Source organism: Ooceraea biroi, chromosome 5 (assembly GCF_003672135.1).
Source record: "Ooceraea biroi isolate clonal line C1 chromosome 5, Obir_v5.4, whole genome shotgun sequence".
NCBI classification, from domain to species: Eukaryota; Metazoa; Arthropoda; class Insecta; order Hymenoptera; family Formicidae; genus Ooceraea; species Ooceraea biroi.
The window spans coordinates 3,019,422-3,040,605 of NC_039510.1; the positions used below are offsets into that span (position 1 = coordinate 3,019,422).

General features: G+C 41.7%; 3 protein-coding genes across 3 annotated transcripts; 2 read left to right on the forward strand and 1 right to left on the reverse strand.

Annotated features, from left to right (window-relative positions):
* The first annotated feature begins 7,193 nt into the window (after nt 1-7,193).
* LOC105287714 (protein hunchback) lies at nt 7,194-12,752 on the forward strand. The gene is made up of 4 exons (XM_011353438.3): nt 7,194-7,777; nt 8,693-8,832; nt 9,005-9,315; nt 9,630-12,752. The coding sequence occupies exons 1-4, from the start codon at nt 7,618-7,620 to the stop codon at nt 11,275-11,277; spliced, it is 2,259 nt and encodes a 752-aa protein (XP_011351740.1). The 5' UTR covers nt 7,194-7,617; the 3' UTR covers nt 11,278-12,752.
* A 213-nt stretch (nt 12,753-12,965) lies between these two features.
* On the forward strand, nt 12,966-15,540 carry LOC105287715 (methyltransferase-like protein 4). Its single transcript, XM_011353439.3, has 5 exons — nt 12,966-13,520; nt 13,645-14,012; nt 14,522-14,696; nt 14,817-14,988; nt 15,109-15,540. The coding sequence occupies exons 1-5, from the start codon at nt 13,269-13,271 to the stop codon at nt 15,315-15,317; spliced, it is 1,176 nt and encodes a 391-aa protein (XP_011351741.1). The 5' UTR covers nt 12,966-13,268; the 3' UTR covers nt 15,318-15,540.
* On the reverse strand, nt 15,314-21,104 carry LOC105287393 (UDP-glucose 4-epimerase). Its single transcript, XM_026969985.1, is given in 11 exon segments — nt 15,314-15,573; nt 15,647-15,928; nt 16,022-16,202; nt 16,310-16,486; nt 16,556-16,669; nt 16,813-16,883; nt 16,886-17,061; nt 20,310-20,394; nt 20,508-20,554; nt 20,667-20,762; nt 20,944-21,104. Coding segments are annotated over 10 exon segments (1,314 nt in total). The 5' UTR covers nt 20,753-20,762; nt 20,944-21,104; the 3' UTR covers nt 15,314-15,478.
* Nucleotides 21,105-21,184: the final 80 nt, after the last annotated feature.

The following is a 21,184-nucleotide window of genomic DNA, read 5'->3' on the forward strand; positions in this document are numbered from 1 at the left end:
TCTTCCCCCTGGCAAATCCTTGTTTGGGAAACACGGCATTCTTAGGAGGCAGCCCGCACTCACCCGTCGCTGGACGGCGTCATTGTTCTTCCATTATTGTCGGCCTCCGAGGCGTATACTCCTTACACCTAATCCTTTAATCTGCGGGAAATGGAGCTGTTTGGAGCAAACAGATCGTCGGGCTGTCATTGTCCACTTCGTCGCAACAGATGCAAAACCCCGGTCAGTCGCTCGGTCGATCGGAGCGTCAATGGTCGAGCAACCCTCCACGAGTTTCAGAGACGGTTCTTCGGCTAGTAGCAACTCGCGGTTACAGCTATGTAAGAGAACGTGCGCAGGTATTCGATATATCAAACAATTGGCGAGGGTATATGTGTGAAGGTAAATGTGAAATAAGCTTCGAACGTAACGTACTTTAGATAACGAAAATTCAAGATTTATCTACTTTCTATATAAGATTTAATAATTTTTAATTAGTTGTTTACACAATTATTGCAGGTGTTCAAAATTGCAATATTCTCTCTCGTCCGTTTCAGACATTTTGAACGAAGGTAACTCGTTCGAAGGTCGAATCTATTGGTTTCGGAAATAAAAGAAAGCACGTACGGCTTCACCCTCACTGAAACTCCGCGCAAGTTGCATCGTCTCACATTTTCGTCCGAATGGCCCGTCTGATCGTTGCGCGATCGAACAACGAGGCTCGTCGAGAGGATCAGAAAGAATAGAATTCGATCCAGGCTTAGGTCAGCGCGAGTTCCTTGTGGACCTGTCAATGCGTCTTTACGTAACGCAAAGTAAGGCGAGTGAGAAAGAGAAAAGGAGGAAAGGGAAGAATCTAGATGGCCGCTCGAGATACCGGACCCAGATACATTGTAGGTGGAAGGAGTTTCCTCGATTCACCAAAAGGAGCAGTCACCATTGTTACGTCACGGTCCTTGTATTTCTGCGAGGCCGGTTGACGCCGATTGGCCATCACGAGATGCCGATTCTAAAAGTAAGACGAGAAGGGTCCGCGGTTTCCCAGGTACGCCGTGGTCCGGTCTCGGAAAATCTAGTGACCATCTGGGAAGCAGGGTACACGATATCTCCCGATAGAAACAATGCGCTCTAGACGCCGTTGTATTTTACTTAAGAATTGCACGGATTCAGTATACTCTTGAATTTGATTTAAATTTAAGGGTTTCCGGTGGACGCGGGAAAGCCCCGTTGCCACACTTTATGTTGAGCAAAACGCAAAAAGTATTTCTTACATAATCGCACTTACAATTGTCCGATGTAATCCGACACGGGGACCCGCGTAACGTTACCGCGTGCGAACCACAATGAGGAAGGAAAAGCAGAACGCGCGGCGAAATCAATTTGAATCGAACCGGTACATAAGGGCCCTTAATTTTTTTGCGTTTCCCTGGAAACTCGTTTTACACGAGCAAAAAAGGATCACCCGGGCCTCGAACCTCGTTGTAGATGCTGATTACGTTTGACAGCTTCCGCATACACTCCATCCACGTGCGTGCGCTCTTATCCTCGGATCCAAAGTGGTCAAGAAGCTTGGTCGGGCTCTTAAGAGGCATGTACGATAACGGCAGCGTTTAAAACGTGAATTCTCGAAATACGCTTGCTTATTCGAGAGATTTTCCATTTCAGACTGAATGGCGAGATCGACATCCCAGGCTCAAAGTCGCTGCAGGGGCACGCGGTGCGGCCGGTTCATTACCGAGGATGGTTTCGCAAATTATCGTGACCATGGGATGGATCATCGGCTGGCATATGGCGCGCGCGTTCCAAGAGCGTGTTGGAGATTGCTCGCGTGTGCGAGAGGCGCTACAAAATGTTCCGTGAAGCGTGAACGATAGAACATCGGCGGAGGTAACGATTCCTGCGATTCTCGAGAAGAGAGAATCTCCTCGTGCTGCTTTCACGCAGATTATCAGAAGTGAATCGCACCAATTTCCATTCCCGATCGTTAATGGCAATTGCACGGGCCGCCGGAGAGCGATGACCGCGGCGGTGCTTTGTACATCGGATTACGCATCTGCGGCCAAGGCGCTTTGTGTATTGGATCAGCTCGATCGAATTGATCGGGAGAGACCACGGCGATACGTTCGCAAAGCGACGGACGGAAAAGTCCGACGAACGCTCGACTGATCGCATTGGTCGCTGAACGGGATGGAGGGCTGTTTGCTCGCGCCGAAGAAAAGGAGGTGCAAGCCTTTCGCTTCCCGCGTGTCCAAACATAGGTATTGTGCCACGAGGAATCCGACGAGGCGTGCACTGATTTGTGAATCGTGTGCATCTCGCCAAGGGAGATCACTCGTCGCGCCGTCGCGCAAATCCTGCGACTCCGGCGACTCCTCCGCGACCATTCTGTCCGCATCCTTTCGATCCCCGAGCTCCACGAGGCTTTTCCAAATGAAATTACCGGGTAATTCGAGAGCCGCTGACATCAACGGGATTTAAGGACAGATATTTAGATACGCGTTTACTTCATGCTCGGTTTATTCTGAAGCAAGGACGACAGAATCCTCGAAGGAATTTATCGGGCTACTTCCTTTCTCGCAAACATGCTGGATTTCATCAAAACGAGAAAAATAATAATTACAATTATTATTTGGAATTATATAGTGCATATATGATATTCTATTAACATGTCATCAGGAAATATTTATTTCGGCTCGATACTTACAGAGGATGCATATTGAAAATAGCAAGTTGAGATCTCATTTTAAAACACAATTCTTCTCATATAATAAACGTCACTTCATCATTAGCCTTATCTCCCGTGCACTTTTTTTTATCTCTTAACACACCGTCAAAGCATCGTAAACTCCATTATTCGGCCTTAAAAGAAGTGTACCCTCATAAAATTATGACAGTCTATGATCATCTCTGGTGCTTGAAGAATGTAAGAAGTCAGCGGCCGCGCCGGTCGAAGAAAGGGTAGTAAAAGCATGAAAGCGAGATAAAAAAATCTCATAGGAGAGAACGCCAAGTAGCTTTCTTATATCTTTATAAGGAATATATGATTATCGTCTTACTTAAATGTACGCGCGTGTCATCAAAAGACTGACGTTACGGGACGCGGTAATCCCACATTAATGGCGCCATAAAAAAGGACTAATAAATTTCAGTCCGGAAAGTTATTGGCTGATATTCGACGGAAAGACGAGACGATACAAAAATAACTCGTAAATGACGAGTTAATCAAAACCACGGCATTAGAAGTTGCAACATATATAATATTTTCGCTTAACTGGAGATAAAAACTACTCTTCTTTTTTATAGAAATGATGATTTTCTGATCTATAATGTTTCTGTCCGCCTGTTCTCGTTGTTCGCTCGTTCGTGGACCGAATATAGTCCATCCTTTGTCTAAGGTACACATGGCCGCGTGCGTGGAAGAAAGGGAAAATTCGTGCAGCAACAAAGGGCTCGTAGGCAGAAGAGGAAAATTTATGTACGTGCCGTGGCGCAACGTCGCCATCTGCGTGGAATTCCGCCCGCTGGCCTCCATCAGTTCGCCTGGTTTCCCAAGATTTAGGTCAACCGGACAGTTGCGAGAAAGCGAATCGCCGGACCGGGGTTGAACCGGCCGTTTGTCTAATGATCCCCGATTTCTCGGTAAGTTAAGGTGGAAGCCCTTTAACGTCCGCCGAAGCGTCGTGAACGCAATGCGAATTACCCCCTCGATGCGGCAGCATTGATTATCATCAGTGCTGCAAAATTGAACGCTCGGTCGCCCCCTTTTTCTAAAGCGAAAACATTTTTCACCAACTTATGCAGAATAACAATCCACAACTCAAAGGCATCCGGTACCGTTTATCGCGAAGTACGGAAGAAAAGAGGTAGAGAACTGATGAGTGGACGCTGCAACGGAGCAGGAGGAGGAACGAGGACGGTGGTCCACAGTCCGGAGGATTCTCCTCGGTATGTAACACTGGCAGGACATTTATCTCGAGTGACACTTCACCCAACTTTCACCGGTACAATGTCACTCCGTTCTTTCCTCCAGCACCCTTCTCTCTCTCTCTCTCTCTCTCTTTCAACGACTTCCTCGCGCGCGCGATCGAGGGAGGTGTCCTCCAAGATCCCCGTAATGGACTTTCATTCAGGCGATGCTCTCCACCTCGTCATTTGCATCGCTCACGATTTATCTTCCTACTGGACCGCTCGTACGCAGTTCGCGCGACGGTATCCTGGGATCCATTATCGCCGGCACAACGGGAATCAACGAGAGTGCATAAGGACCGCACGACACGCAGAACAGCAGCACGTCAACCTTAATGATCTCCGGTATCCGAAGACTATCGCCGATAATCATCAGATCTATAACGCTTCTCGGAACATATCTTTGTCTTGTCATTATTGATTTTATTTAAATCACGTAAAAACTGAAAAATTTATTTAAATTAGCAACAGTAAACAAATCGAGACTTTAATGTCTGAATATTCTTTTCAGGGCACTGAAGGATTTGGTTCTTATGCATTCCCTAAAAGTTGGTATCACAAAGAAATCTCGATAATACATTAGGCCTCGGACATAATGGCGATCTGCAACATCTATATCGAACGTCGCAGCTTTATAGATTGCTCTTCGTTGGCGGCGGACTTTAGAAAAGGGTTTTGGCAAGAAAGTAGGAAATCGTCCGCGGAACGAATTGTCTAACGCGTAACATTAACGTGTCGAACGACAATGCTGCTGGTCATGATCTCGCAAAAGTGACACAATACCCGGCCACCTCTTCATAAGATGAATGATGTATCATTGCAAATTGCCCGCGACTAAACCACGTCGCGTTTAACAATTCAACGAAGATCATTGTGCTTTCACGGTACCATGGCAGTCTTCATGACAGAGATATCACAACCACGAGAAAGAAATTTTATATTCCACGAAAATTCAACAGAATCCCGATCGTTATCGAGACGATTCTCCACGGTGAATCTTTCGATATGGTCGAATGATGTTTGCATCGACTTCTGCATTAATAATTTGGTACGTTTAAGTTTTAGAAGTGTTTAAGTTATAGAAGTGTTACGCAAAAATTGTTGCTTTCGTGTCGGAGTGAAGAAAGATTTTTCACGCTATCGCGCGCGCAGTGCGCGGATTATTAATCGGCAAATAGCGCGGGCGAGTACACACCGACGAAAATGTCAACGCTCGTGATCGCGAGCCTGAATCCTCTGTGAATTTTCGATCCAAGCACATTATGGCAGTTTACATAATTTCCCCGCGCAGAAAGGAAAGCTGGGCTGAGATCAATGGGAACGAGGAAGGGATCGAAGTCGCGGTGTGGCTGTTCGACGCACGAGGAGAACGTGGGCAAAGGAGACCCTCGTCCTGCAAAATATCAAAGGCTCAGTAGGGAAATTGAAAGGCTTTGTATGGAAATAAGAATGTATCGACTGCTCCCGAACAACCACTCATCCGGGGGACAAGATTTTTGAATCTTACATTTAAACGCTTCGTCGCAAGAAATCGTAGAAAGAGGACGATGGGGCACTTTATTTACTTTATCTGAATTTGATATTTTCAAAGATGAATTGCGCAATCTTCTCGCAATGATAAGCCGGCAAGAATCAACTTAATATTTTATTTTATTTTCTACTAATTCTTTTCAATATATAATTATACATTGAAAAGAATTAGTAAAAATGAGATATTAAGCTGACTCTTACTGGCTTATCACTCTTGAGGAAAGTGGCGAAAAGATTGCGCAATATTAGAAAACAGGTATAAAGCAATAATATTACTCAATGTTTAAAAGCAAATAAATAATTATTGTATAATAAAAAATTATTTAGTATTTGTTGCTCGCTGACTAGCATATCAAGACCAATAAACTGATATTACCTAACGATGTATTTCAAACGAGAGTATTAAAGTACTAATTTTTAATGTTTTATATAACAAAACAGGAGGAAGTGAGAACGCCAGTTGTGGATAACGTTATCTGATTGTGAGTAGCAGATTTTCTGGTAGTCGATATATGGAATGTCACGTTTATGGTAACTTACAAACATGGTAACTTGCCGACTTCGTTCGATGCAGACAGGGTAGACTGTAGACAGGGGGTTGTGCCGTAGATTTCAAAATTACAACACCAAACACGATTGATGACAAACGGCAGTTTTCACTGGATGCAGCTTATTTATTTGACATAAATTATCTTTACTTACTAAAAGTATAAAAAACTTGTTTTTGATAAACATGCAAAGAAAATGAAAATTATTAGCTTTATAGTTTTTTTATCCCTCCTATCTAGCTCTCTCAGCTAATCACTTAAAGATAGTGGAATATGGAATTAATAAAATAATAAATACAAAGAAAAAGATATACCGTCGAAAGAAAATTCATCATTTTTTAGAAATTTTAGAAATGGAAGGTATAAAAGACTTTTTATCCTTGAAAGGCAAAGCAGGCAAATCTTTGAGTTTAATGGGCGCTACATCCTCAATTTCCTGTTGTAAATAACATTTAATATGGTGCAATTTTCCATTCATTTCCTTAATCTGCTCTATTAACACTTTTAGTGAGATTTCACATTTCCTATATATAAAGAGTGCAAATATTTTCAGATACTAAAAATCACAATAAGAAAATTCAAATATAAGGTATACAAAACTCTCATCAAATGATCATACTGATCATGAGATGAAGTTTTTTCCGGAAATATCGCAACTAGGGTTAGGGAAAATTCCAGATTTAATCGAAATCCGTCCTCATTTGAACCTAACTAAAATAATTAAATGAGAAATGTTTAATCCTCATAATCAAGCACTGATGAATACAGATGCACTTATTATTCCTAGACGGTGCGTTTACAGTTCCTAACAGACTTAAAATATTAAAGACCAATATACATTCCACAAAAATTTTATATTTAATTTTTTCTACATCCGAGCGACGATATTAATTATCAAAATCTTCGGTATAAAAATAAATCGAATGAATGTATTTTTATTAAAATCTGAAAGGAGCAGACTAAGCTAAACATTTAATATAAGTGTGCCTGATAATATTAACTTAACGGTTTTATGACAACAGCTTTACAATTTTTCTTCGCTGCAGTTCGCAAGATCTAACACACTAATAGGTACTTGTTTTTGTACTTTTTTATTTGCTTTTTTTGGCTCAGTAAATATCAAATTTTTGCAAGTTGTGATGTCTGTAATTATGTATATAATTATGTATTTTTTAAATTAACTTATTTCGTGTGATATGTTTTGTAAATAAAACTATTGTAAATATAAAATTATAAATTATTGCCCAAATTTCAACGTAGTATTTCCTTACATTACTCTTATGTTTGTGATATTTCGATTATAATAAATATGTAAAAATACTATAAGCGAGAATATTATAAGAAAATCTAACTATTGCTAGTGATAAGGAAAAAGAGAGGGAAGAGAAGGAAGAGAAGGGTAGTAGCGATTGCCGAATCATCTATGAATCCGCGTAACGGGCCTGATTGGGCGGATGAACTGAGGGAGGGAATGTAACTGGCCCTTGGAAGACATCGCGCAATAAGCGTCTATTCTTCTTTCAGACTTGCGACACGATTGTCTATTCGTCTTATCGCTTTATAGTTAGCACTCGTTTTTCGAGTTTGAGTGTCTATGAGAACAACGTATATTGTACAAGTAATCGCGGTAATCACTTTCTCGACATCGACGGTGCTGAGAGTGCTTTGGTGTCCTGAACATCCTTTGAGATTTTCCTGCGGATCGAAATCTCTGGAAAAGAGTGAAAAGACGCTTGAAATCCGGATTAAAACAGGTTTGGAATCACCGTTTTCTGTTCTTTCCACTTGAAGAAAGAGTCTTGTTTTGCAGCTTATAAATTTGTAGAAAAGTCAAAAAGAAAAAAAAAGAGAAAAACTGTGTAAATAAATAAGTAAGATGAAAATTTGGCACGATATACCGCGATATAGTCTGATTAATTCGAACGTAATTCACTATGAAACAACACGTATCAATGATGGATAATTTCTAGCATGTTTTTGTTTACGGGATTATCTACGATTACGGAAAGTCGTGATTGAGTATGATGTCGAAATAGACCGATATTTTTCGTATTTCTGAATAATTTTTGATTGCGAATTTTTACTGTGCGTTATATTACGCCAAATACTTGACATTCGCAGTTCTCTCTCTCTCTTTCTTCTTTTTTCTCCAGATCGTTTTGTTTATCCGACGTATTACGTATCAAAATTTATGATTTTGTACCGTCGTTCTATCTTGTTTTACTATCTGCGGACATCGCGTCGAGTCGATTCGTTTGGTTTTTCGTCAGTTCTTCTTCCTTTTCATTTTAGGTGATCCATTTCGTCTCGTAACGTTTGCCGATCGAAATTTCCAACGTAACGATCCTTTGATGTTTTTCTATTTATTGTTATGATCTTGTGTATGTCTCGCTTGGAATTTCGAAATACTACGTCGGTTCGACCTTCGTTGAAAGATAGTACCGTTCATTCCGAATTTGTAATGTCAGAGTAGAAAAAACGGCTATTGAATCACGTTATCGAGCTGTCGAGAAAGGAACCTCATCGACTTTTATTCGAATATTTCGGATCAACTTTCAGACGCGCGGAGATACCAAAGTCCGTTTTCTACCTTGTTTTTCGTATACTTGGTATTGTCCATTCCTACCATTTCGTTCGAGCTTTAAGAATTTCCACTTCTGCTTTACAAGACGTTCGATACGAGATGAAGGAGCATCGAAGTATGGACGAATCTCTGACGTACACTTCGAATCGACAACAGAAACGGCTCATCCAGGAGCAACGATCTCCTCATTCGACGGTTACCACGTCCGCCTGGAATGACGGAATGGTGAGTGAATCTTATAATTATTCTGTGCATACATTTTCCACGTACGGGCAAAATCGAGTCGAGCGATATACGACTAGACTGTTCAAGATTATCATCGTGTGGGAAAGAGATAAAATATGACGAAGAAGAAAATTAAGAAAGTTCTCAACAGAATTTGACAAATTTTTTGCAGAAAGAAGAGCTGGCAAAGGATAACAATAACAATCTTAGCGTGTCGTCCGGCCGTTACGCCAACGATTCACTCTGGGCCGGACATTCGTATTCCACGACAGATTGCAGCTCATCGCCCACCTCTGAATGCAGTCCACGAGCCGCTTGTAACGACTGCACCGTGCCGACAGAATTTACGCCTCATCGAAACATCTTGGACGAATATCGACTAAATCGATCCATCTCCGATGCCATGAGACTGTCCGGCGTGGATACCAACGTCCCGCGAGACACTCTGCAGTGTCCGATGTGTACTTTCAGCACGTCCAATAGGTACATCATTTAGCTTTCTCCTATCAGCGCTGCATCGAATCTCTTATTCCTCGTTCAGATGTACGATTTGTGCGGAAAGTCGCGATTGAATATGATGTCGAAATAGACCGATCTTCCGTATTTCTGAATAATTTCCAATTGCAAATTTTTATCGTGCGTCACACGAAATACTTGGCATTCCCTTATTCCTCCGTAACGAGTCTGTATCGCGATTGATGCACCGGTACATCGGCACGCCGAACCGATATCCATTCTCGATTCCAGCTGGAATTCAAAGACGAATGTTCGCGACTTGTCGTTTGCGACTTTTTCAGATTGGAATTCACCAACCACTTGATCAGCTGTTGCACGTTGAAGCGCGACAACGACGCAGCCCCGAGGGCCGTCCTTGCGCGGTTTCCGAACCGCGCCACCGAACGCTCTTCAAACGAGGACGACTACTCTCCTACGCTGAGAGAACGTGCGGAACGCGAGATCGATCGATCGACCATTGGTCTTGGTGACTTTAGCGTCGATTGGCAGGGTGACGTCAAGAAGCAGGTGAAAAGCTTCCGAGAAGGTAAATGCTGCAAACAGTGCAACTACGTGGCCAACACGAAGATGGAATACTGGGAGCACATGCGCTGCCATATTAAGGGCTTTACTTGCCCCAAGTGTTCTTTCGTTACCAAGTACAAGCATCACATGAACCACCATTGGTTGAGCGTCCACGACGGCTCCAAACCGTTCAAGTGCAAGAAGTGTTCGTACACGTGCGTCAGTAAGTCGATGCTGACCAGTCACCTGAAGAAACACTCCAACGTCTATCCGTACAGATGCGCCAACTGCACCTACAAGACCAAGTTCTGCAACGCGCTGAAGAAGCACCTACGAAAGAAGGGGCATGAACCGGCGGTGGTGCTGAACGCGGACGGCTCGCCGAATCCGCTGTCGATAATCGATGTGTATGGCACGAAACGCGGACCTAAGCAAAGACCCTCCGATAAGAAACGGGATGAGTCGGACCAGAATGAGGACGTGACGACGACCAACGACGATCAGTCCGGCTCAGCCGGGCCAATCTCTCCGGTCTCGCCGCTTGAATCGCCAGTCGCCGCTCATTCTCTAGCTACGAGCACGACTAATGGCACGACGAATGACACAGCCGGCGGCAGTCAAAGTGCCATGAATCAGAATCGATCGATCGTGACGTTTCCTTATAGCGATCTGGTCGCCGCGTTCAATCTGTCGAACCTTCTCTTTCGCGAGGACGTGCGAGGGACTGCGGCCGATTACGCGCAGCGGTCCGACGTGTTACTCGAGTACACGAAGAAAATGAACTACAATCTTGGTAATCTTGTGGTGCCGGGCTCGTTCGTCCAAAATCTCGCTATGACTTGTTTCGACGGGACTGACGACAACGATAACGACAAATCCGAGACTTACGCGAACGGGAACGCGAACGATACCATTGAAGGATCATCGGCATTCGTAACGTCGAGGCTCCCTCCGATCGAGGCTCGCGAGGATAAATCTACGAATGCACCGTTGGATCTCCGCAAGACGGATGTGATCAGGAAGAATCAGTTTCATCTTGAGCTGTCGATTACCGATTTACCAGAGAGAACTATAAGCTCCAACAGACGCAAAGGTAAAGCGGTCAAATTGGACCGTCGCCTCGTGGAGAAATACGAAGAACCAGCGAATGATGCCGAATTCTTTGAGTCTACGACCGTTGGAACGAAAGAACGAAAGAACTGTTCATACGACAAGATCGAGGATGACAGGAGAACCATTGCCAGTTTAACCGACAACCGACTTATTTGCTACTACTGTGAGATCGCATTCGGCGACGCGGCCATGTACAGCGTGCACATGGGTTATCACGGTTTCAATGATCCCTACACGTGCAATATGTGCGGCCACCAATGCACCGATAGATTGTCATTCTTTTTGCATATAGGCCGGTCGAAGCATACGTAGAGGTACGATCGATAGAGATTAATCGAACTGGGAGAGAAAATTCATTGATCAAGCGAGAGGATTTTTGGTACGAGTTATTCTAGTCAACGGATAGTCAACGAATCTTCGACGACGATACGTGAGAGTAGTTAATTTTCTTTTTTTTCCCTCCTCTCTTACTCTCTTTCTCTCTCTTTTTCATTTTTCTCTCATACGTAATAAAATATCAATTTTGCGAGGCATTTAACAAAGTCCAGAAATTCGCAGTTGCAAATATCAACACGGATTTTTTTACAGAGAACTTTAGAGAATTTAATATAATGCGGATTATTTTCGCATTTATTTTCCTTTGTTTGCGAGTCAATGTTTTTGACTTGTGATAATTTTCAATAAAGAAACAGAAAAAGAATAAAACTACACTATTTTCGACATTGTTGTTTCGACGGTCATGTCGATTTCAACAAGATGCAATTTGGATTATTATAATTATTATTATATTTTTTCTTGGATTATTGAGATATTCTTTGCGCACTTATTTGAATAACATGTTCGATATTTTTACACATTCAAATTTTCTCATTACATTATTGTGCACCTGCACCTGACGTCATTTATAGTAACGAGATAGTTTGATGACGAATATTGCGTATTTAGTAGTATTTAGTTAGACAATATTGCGTTCATTTTTACGAATCTTGCGCAATGCAATTATTATTATTATTACTATTATTTCATCATCATCATCATCATCAACAATATTATCATTGTTATTCCTTTACAGCCTTTTCTAATTTTTCTTTTGGATTTCTTTTCTGTCACTCTCCTCTTTACTCGCAACAATGACAAAGTACGTATCTTAGAAAATGAATACTCTGGCATAAATTCCTTAGAGATTTTTAAACTTTCTTGCAGAAAGTTGTTCTCTATAGTATAAAACTACTTTTATACTTCAACTCCCTTTTTTGTATTATTGATTTAACATGACGTATGACTTAGTGACACACATTTTTATTTGCGAATGGAATTTATTGCGATTTATATGTATATTATACGAGTTTTTCTTTTTTCTTTCATATGCATGTTGAACAAACATAAGCACGATAAAATCGTGCCAACGTTCGAGTATATAGATTACTTAAGCAAATTCATCCATTTTGAATCAACCATCTTATTATTTTTACATTTTTTTCAAACGTTTGAGTTCAAATGCTAAGTCACGTTGCAACAAGTAATTTTCGTGCTTGGCAACTTTTCCCTCAGGAATTTCTTTCACGTGTCGCTTTCGGGAATATCATATACTTGGATGCAAGTATATTTCCTTTTTCTTTGCGATAATTGTTGAGGATAATGGGAAACATTCAGATTGCATGAAAACACTTTCATAATTATTCCTCACAAATTGTACAACCGATATGTATGCGTGTGTATTATATGTATACGTGCGCGTATGTGTGTGTGTGTTTATAATATAGTTTGCTGTGGCATTACATACCATATTAATAAATAAACATAATTTATCTAAAAAAAGTCAGTTCTTCGATTTATATTTTTACCGTATCTTTACGCCATTTATCCGAATCCTGCGGCATGTGCTCCGACGTAGTTTGCCAAAACACTAGTAAAGACCATTATCGAAATCATCCGGTTTGTCTCGGCGAACATACGACGATACGACCATACGAGGACTCCATTCGGCGTGACAGTTGCCATAGCGACCAATGAATCGAGCAATTGAAGTTGCACGCGTATCGCTCGAGTTGCGACCGAACGATTGCGAACGATCGATTCGAATTACAGCGCGTTTGGCATGTGCACCTATGGGTGTTTATAACCTCCGTAACATCCATAACCTGCGTTTCGTAACGCTAATGAAGAAATTGACAATTTTCGAACGATCCGATGTACGACGGTGAGAGTTTTTGTTGTGGAATATAACGCGACAAACATTTTTCAGCGTCGCATTTTTGCGCGTGCAATGTGTCTATGACGGGAAACATATCCGTTGATCCAACATGAGTCTCCTTTTCACCAGCGAAGGAGGTTGGATCGTGTCTCATTTGCGATACGTTAATGAGATGTACGAGCAAGTTTCAAACGGTAACGGATTTTGCGCTTTGGCGTTCAACGAAATGCTGTTTGACATTAATTCGCAGTATCTGAGACAAAATCAGATAGCGCAAACCGATACCGAGGATACCGTCGTGTTACACGGTAAAAGGAAGAGAAAGCGTTCGCGGCTGTTGCCGCAGGAGGATTTGGAAGAAGTAAGTCTAGGAACGTAAATCTAACATTCACAATTGTATGTGCATATAAATAAGAATCTATTTAATGCAATCTGAGTAAGGATCGCGCTTTGACATTGTGTACGAACAACGATTCTTGCGACAGGTCAGTCGAGTCGAGAAAGCGTTTGCTTCCATGATGTCCGCCGCGAAAGCGAAAAGGATCTTTTCTGAGGCCGATGTAATCTCCGACAACAACAAAGCGGCACGCTTGGCGTCTCAGAAATTTTATCAGGATACCTACTGTATCAGAGATGAGAACTTGTATGGATCCAACGACACGAACGACGCTATCATATCGGAGGCCCACGATAAGAAATACGTATTCCCAAGAAAATGTACATTTTATTGCTACGACGTTAGAGACATGGAGAAGAAGATGGATCTGAATAATCAGTACGATTTCATACTGTTGGACCCACCTTGGTGGAACAAGTCCATCAGAAGGAAAAAGATGAAGTGTGCCGAAGCTAGGTGATGATTGCATGAATCGTTATCAACTGGTAAAAAAGCAAGATCTCAGCATGTCCGTAAAGTATGTCCGAAACCTGATATCCCTTTGCAGATCTAAATCCTTTTTAAGGGGATCCTCAAGTCGTCTGTTTTTTCATCATCATTTAATTCCATTGTTACTGTTTGTTGGTTGCACGGAACAACAAATCCTTTTCTACAATTACGATACACAGAAATGTCAATAGACTGGACTCTATGTTAAAAACAAAAAACAATTTCAAAAATTACAGTTTTATTACCTTGTAGCTTGCCTCGTACCCGATAATATGCATAATATATAGTTGTACAGTTTGTGCAACCAATGAAAAGATCTATTACAACAAATCACTCATTCCATCAGTAATACAAACGACTCCAGCTTCCCCTTAAGTTCCTAATTTCACGCGCGCAAAGGGATAGGCGTCGGTGCAGGTATAGACATGGGTATCGCGTATATACAGATATACGATTGTGTTTCGTTGGTCTTGCAGCTACAAGATGATGTACAACGAGGAATTGATCAAGATACCGATAGGGAAACTGTTGCGTTCCAATGGTATCGTGGCTGTATGGTGTACCAACTCGTCCAATAACTTGAACAGTATCTTCAACGAGATATTTCCGTCCTGGGGTATCACTTATACAGCCAAGTGGTACTGGGTCAAAGTAAGCGAGAGTCTTATCTCTAATGCGTGACGAGACCAAGACCAATGATGCAATTTGCCTCAAGTAAAGCGTCAAGGAGAAGCGATTATTCCGTACGTGATACTTTTTTTTCTTTTATAGGTCACACAGGCAGGCAACACCATATGTAATTTTAATTCGGCACCTGGAAAACAACCTTTTGAATTACTGGTACTGGGATCTACATTGAAAAGGGAGAAATTCGCTATTCCTGATGGCAAACTGATAATCAGTGTACCTAGCGCGGTACATTCCCACAAACCACCTCTGACAGGTGCGCCGATATAACTTAAAAACTTAAACGAAGAGTATATTTTGCATACATATACAGATCTGACATGATCGGTCGTGGTATCATGATTTGATGAGAAATTTGCTTGCTTCTGATCCTCAGAAATCATTAAGGAGTATCTGCCGGATGAGCCGAAATGCCTAGAAATTTTTGCGAGGTACTTGCTGCCTGGATGGACAAGTTGGGGTCTGGAGATCTTAAAGTTTCAGCATCTGTCGCTTTATAAAATCCTACGTGGCGCACAAATCATCAACGGAAATGACACGGACTGCAAAGCGAAAAGTGAGAAGGATAAAGACGAAATTTCGTAGTAAAATGTAATTTCGTAGTAAAAGTCGGTAGGCCTCCCTGCGAAAATTTACAGTATTATAGATATATACGTAACTTACGAGAGACAGCGCGTGTCTCGATCCTTTATTATAAATTATTCGCATTTATCTTCGACGGTTGTACGCAACGACTCGTCGCAACGTTACATCGCGTTATTCGGATGTTCGTTGAGACCGTTCTTCAATAAAGCGCGGTATCCATGTGGATTCATCGTTTGCCACCTCCAGAAATCTTGACCTGCAACGTTTGTCAACGCTTGTTATAGACGAGGCTAACTCACTCGTTCGACGTGAAACGCGACTTTACTCACACATTTGTTCGACACTGTATTTCGCTGTCCATCCTAGTTCCTTCTTCGCCAAATCCGTGTTAGCGTACATCGACACGATGTCACCCTCTCTTCGCTCCTTTATGACGAACGGCACGGTAGTGCCGGTGACCTTCTCGAATGTTTTTATCAATTCCAACACGGTTACACCGTTGCCGGTGCCCAAGTTGTAAATTTTTAGTCTCAGATGCTGTCTATGCAGAGCGTTTAACGCCGCCACGTGACCGGTCGCTAGATCCATAACGTGAACGTAATCGCGAACACCTGGCGATCGAAGCGTATCGAGTCAATGAGCTGAGATTATTCTACGTTATTTATTTTAACATTACGGAAAAAAGGAAAGAAACGTGACATTACCTGTACCATCGTTCGTAGGATAATCGCCGCCGAATATTGTCAGTTCTGACTTGTGTCTCAAAGCGACTTGAGCGATGTACGGCATCAGATTCGTGAATGGCTTCGTGGGATCCTCGCCGATCAATCCGCTACAATGAGCTCCTACCGGGTTGAAGTATCTTAACGATATTATGTTCCAGCTCTGTTAAAAAAAAAAAAAAAACAGAAATTCCCATGCACGTGATAAAAAATGGAAAACACCAAGAAAGAGACAAATTCGTATGAACGTCGGATAATTTTTCTACGAACCTTTTCCGCTCGAGATATATCCTTGAGCATCTCTTCGATGAAATACTTGGTTCGACCGTACACGTTGGTGATATTGCCGGTTTCGTGCTCTTCCGTAATCGGCAATTCCGTAGGCTCGCCGTATACCGTGCAGGAGCTACTGAACACCAGTTGAAAGCAACCAGACGCTTTCATCACCTGCAAATGAGAGGAGATTACGAAAACAGTCAGGAAGCACACTCGCTCTCTATAATATATTCTTTTTACCTCTAGTAGATTAATGGCGCCTATTATGTTATTTCGATAATAATGAAGCGGAACCTGCATCGATTCACCGACTGCTTTAATAGCGGCAAAGTGTATCACGCAATCTATCTTGTGCTGAAAAGAGCAAATTGCTTTTCATACGCGTTCTGAAGAAGAATCAGCTTTACAAATTTTACGCTGTTATATAATGTAGCGAATAATCATAACAAAAAAAAGTGAATGTGCATTCAACGGACGATGACAAACTCCTGACGTACCTCGTTGAACACGGTCTCGAGCTTCTCTCTGTCAAGCAGATCGCAGTTGTAAAACGTGACTTTCTTCCCGTTATTTGCTCGACCCTTTTCAGCGCCGCGGACTCGCCGTCGGTTTCCGTTACGCTGTTTGCGAAATTGTCTATAGCCACCACGTCGTATCCGCACTCGAGAAGCTCGACGATGCAGTGGCTGCCGATGTAACCAGCACCTCCGGTTACGAAAATGGTCCTCCACTCTCCAGTCATCTTTCTGATAAGAAAAAATTTGATTTCTCTCTCTCTCTCTCTGCTTTCGTATCAAAAACTCTCTTTCAGAAAAAAGACATTGAAAAAAGATTCGTATTCTCGAATGGATATATGGGCCGAATTTTTATCGCTAGAGACGCACACTTGCACGTCGGGGAGCGCAGGTGTCTGGGGCATTCACCCTCGTTCCAGTGAGCGACGAGAGTTCAAGGTCGTCGAAACACGTGGTAGATCATTGTTGCGGCAATGTCCTATATATTCTTGCTACATGCGATCAAAAATGAGAAACGAACGTACAACTTTGTTTTTTTATTTCTAATATTTCGAATTTGTACATGTGTGTATGCGTGTATGTGTATGTGTATATGTACATGTCATATATACATAATATTGGATTGTAACAAAAGGCTGTAACGTTGTTTAATTTTTTTTAATGAAAAAAGATTACATATTCTGAGAAGATGGAATCATGTAGTTACTACAAAGATGGCAAATGTAATTGAAACGCATAATATTTTATATGAAATATGTTAATCTGATGCCTATGATAATGTCTAATAATGTATTATACTAAAAGGATTACTTATTAGTGTGATTAAATTAAATTAAATTAAAATTAAATATATACATATATATATAATAATTTTATCTTGGAATTTCACTAAAATAACGCTACGGACTTTTGTTAGAACTCAATATATTCAAGTATATCATATTGCGCAAGAAAGAATGTGAGATTTGTTAGAAAGAATTATTCTTCGTACATTAAGCTCGCAAAACTCAAACTCTCCCAAGCCAAGTCAAATACTTAACGGTACTCGAGGTTGCATGGACACTCATTTAGCCTTGTAACAAGGCTTCGATCATAATGAATGCAACTTACACTCAGGGCCGATTAATTATCATTTCGGTTTGAATACTTGCAGCATTAGCACAACGCGTGAATATCTTGAAAACGAGAAATTTTCTCCTCGAAGATCTCGAATCGAGAAATTAATGCGCGTCCTTGGAAACGATGTTTTCACTGTCGGCTTACGAGAGATTGTTCGCGCATCGGGGAATTTTTCTGTCACTCGAGTCTGACTGACGAAGAAGCGTTGAGATCTCTCGTCTCGTCGTCGAATTTTTAATTACGATACATATACCGTACATGTACCGTATCCTATTGTACGTGTCTCATTTTTGGATAGAACGCGACAGAAAAACGATAGAAAGAGGAAAGATCGTTACCTCGGTCTGAGATTTCGGTTTGATTAAACGATTTGACGGAGGCGATGTTCGACTTGAATCCGAAGCCCACGTCACTTTCGCGCGATTATGGAGACTGACTTGAATCGCTAGCCGTGCCGTCGAGGAACGAGAGACTTTGGTATAACGTGGTACGCGCGAGACATCCCCTCTTCTCTTCCATACCAGCACGCACACTGTGCCCTTCCTTCCAACCTTGTGCTTCGCTCGGCACAGTCATTTCACGATTCTCATCTAAAGAGTACCTCCTCCTCCTCCTCTTCTTTCTCTTCCTCCTTTCGCGTCACGCGCTATCCTTGCCACTCCGCGAACGAGATCGGGAGAAGCGACAAACCATCTCGCACCGACCGCATTTTCGCTATTTACTAGATACTATTACTGGATGAGTAAAAGCGCGGCTCATCGTCGGCGTCGTGGTTGAGCAATCCCACGTTTAGCCGCAGGAACCTGTTTTCAGCCGACTAATAACGTAATCATGTAAAATGGGAAAAAAAGGACGGGCTCCTGAGAAGCGACTTGGGACTATTCCACTCATCGAATACCTCGCGGAATGTGGCCTAATTCTCAATCTCCGTTACAGAGTACGATATACAATCAAACAGCGACTAAAGACTAAAGACAAAATCAACGATGAATAAAAATCAAAAGAAAAACATTGATCGCGAATCACAAAAGAAAATTCGCGCGATTTCTTACGATATACATGGCAAATATATTTACTGTATCGATAGCGCTAATATCAATTTGTGTAATAATTCCTTTTGCTCCGCGTTCAAGTAAGGATACAATTCATTCTCGAGTTCCAGCACCGCTTGATGATCGTGAGATTGGCACGCTAGAACCAGGGATTGCAGCAATAACAATTCATCTTCGCTCATGTTAGCTGCAACAGAGTAATCGTAAATTGATTCGACGTCCGACTCGGAATGTGCTTTCATTACGAGCGCATGATTAGTAGTATCTCGTGATAAATTGTCAAATTAAAAATACAAGGATTTTACCATTGTTCACGTTCTCTTCCGCCCATGCGTACTTTTCGAGAACCTGAGCGAGTGAAGGTGTTAATCTTTGTGGTGACGGCTGAAGAATAAGTAATAAAAGCACTCGCGTCACTTCGCACCTAATCATCAATATCGTTATAAATGCCACGTCTGATTTTTTTTATTATTAAGGGGATCCTCGGTCGTCTGTTTTACCATGAACTTTATTGCATTGCTACTGTTTTTTGATTGCACAAAACAATAAATCCTTTTCGTGCAAAAGGGTTTTACGAAGGGTTCTGCGTAACCAATCTAGAAAAGATCTATTAAAAAATATCACTCATTCCGTCGGTAATACAGACTCCAGGATCTCCTTAAAGATATATCATCATAGATAAAGACATCGTTACGAGTACCTATGCAGAATAGCGTTGTAGTTTCCTCTGGCACCGGCCGCTACGTAAGCTTCTACAAATTCCACAAATTCACTGAGAATTTGCAGCGCGGCCACGTAATCTCCTGCGAGAATAAAATGAAGAAGCGCTGTAACGTCTCTCTCTCGTTCGTTTACTCTCTCTCTCAACTTTCAACAATTACGAATGCGAAATAGGAGCCAACCTTGACTTATGTGGAAAGATACCAAAGTATCGATAGCTTTAGAGGTGGGAAAGGTGTCGATTGCTTTGCGCAGCTGTTGAATACCAGCGGGACTTGGACCCAGTGCTAATGCTAACTCGACCGACAAACCCGCGGAAATAGCATTAAATCCCGATTGGTTGCTGCATCTTATCGTCGAGTGGCCGAAACAACTCACAGCTGCCTGTGAGAGAAAGAGAAAGAAACGCACCGACTGTTTGTGGCTCTTGTTCTTTGGTCTTTCTCTTCTTACAAAGCTCATATAAAAACCTGTATATTTTCTTGGCCTATGGAAGGGCATCTTATGTCGTTATCTTTCTTTTCAGCTGTAAGAAACTGTCTTCCCGCCTTCACCAGAAGATTGATTTCCGAAGTGCCATTTTCTAACGTGCCTTGACACCTAGCAGCTGCCAACCAGCACAAGCCTGCGTACTGCCACAATTCCCTCTGCTCGCATTCGTTAGCTAAAGCACCTACGCAAATACTAATGTTAATTATACTCATGCTAATCATCGCGAAACGACTACGATATCGATTGTACATTTACTGTAGATACACAGAAAATATACATCTCAAGTATACTCACTAAATTGGTCACACGCCTCCGCGACGTTTGGCTTCCTCAGAAAACGTCTAAGAGATTGACACGAACAAATATCAACATGTTAAAAATGGGATTGACATAAAATGATTTTTACAACGCATGTTTCTTATCAAAGGAATACAACTAAAGGTATCCATGTACTTTTTCAGTTTATTCGAGATGTTATGAAACTTGGTCAAGAGGTCCACCAGCTCTCCTCCTCCTCGGCCTTGATTGATATGAGCCATCTTTTAAAATCTGTGGTAATAAAATTAATTGAATACTCAATAAATTCGTCGTGGGTTTTTTACGTTAACTTGATACGACATCATGACAGTTTTGATGGTATTTTACAAAATACAATTTGCCGGCTTAAAAAAACCAAAAAAAACAAGGAAAACATCAAAGCGCAATGAATACTTATATAAATTAGAATTACCGTGTAATTGTCGCTGATCGGTATTTTGAACGTTGCGGCCCCATATCCTACGTATTAAAATACATCAACATGTTTCCTGTAAATCTATATGAATCTTGTATTATAAATTATAAATCAGCTGTCGCTGAAAGCAAGGATGGTCTACTGTCTGCTCCGATACGGTCGATACGATTGGACTGGACGACCAATTTAAGAGCTACGCTCATGTGCACGACACCTGGAGTCGACCAATCGGTAAACG

Excerpts from the sequence above, each read along its gene's own strand:
- LOC105287714 (XM_011353438.3), top strand. The coding sequence starts at position 7,618 with ATGAGAACAACGTATATTGTACAAGTAATCGCGGTAATCACTTTCTCG. Across the intron at positions 7,778-8,692 it reads TGAAATCCGGATTAAAACAG|ACGTTCGATACGAGATGAAG; the intron begins GTTTGGAATCAC and ends CTGCTTTACAAG. Across the intron at positions 8,833-9,004 it reads CCGCCTGGAATGACGGAATG|AAAGAAGAGCTGGCAAAGGA; the intron begins GTGAGTGAATCT and ends AATTTTTTGCAG.
- LOC105287715 (XM_011353439.3), top strand. The coding sequence starts at position 13,269 with ATGAGTCTCCTTTTCACCAGCGAAGGAGGTTGGATCGTGTCTCATTTG. Across the intron at positions 14,697-14,816 it reads CCAAGTGGTACTGGGTCAAA|GTCACACAGGCAGGCAACAC; the intron begins GTAAGCGAGAGT and ends TTTCTTTTATAG. Across the intron at positions 14,989-15,108 it reads CCACAAACCACCTCTGACAG|AAATCATTAAGGAGTATCTG; the intron begins GTGCGCCGATAT and ends TCTGATCCTCAG.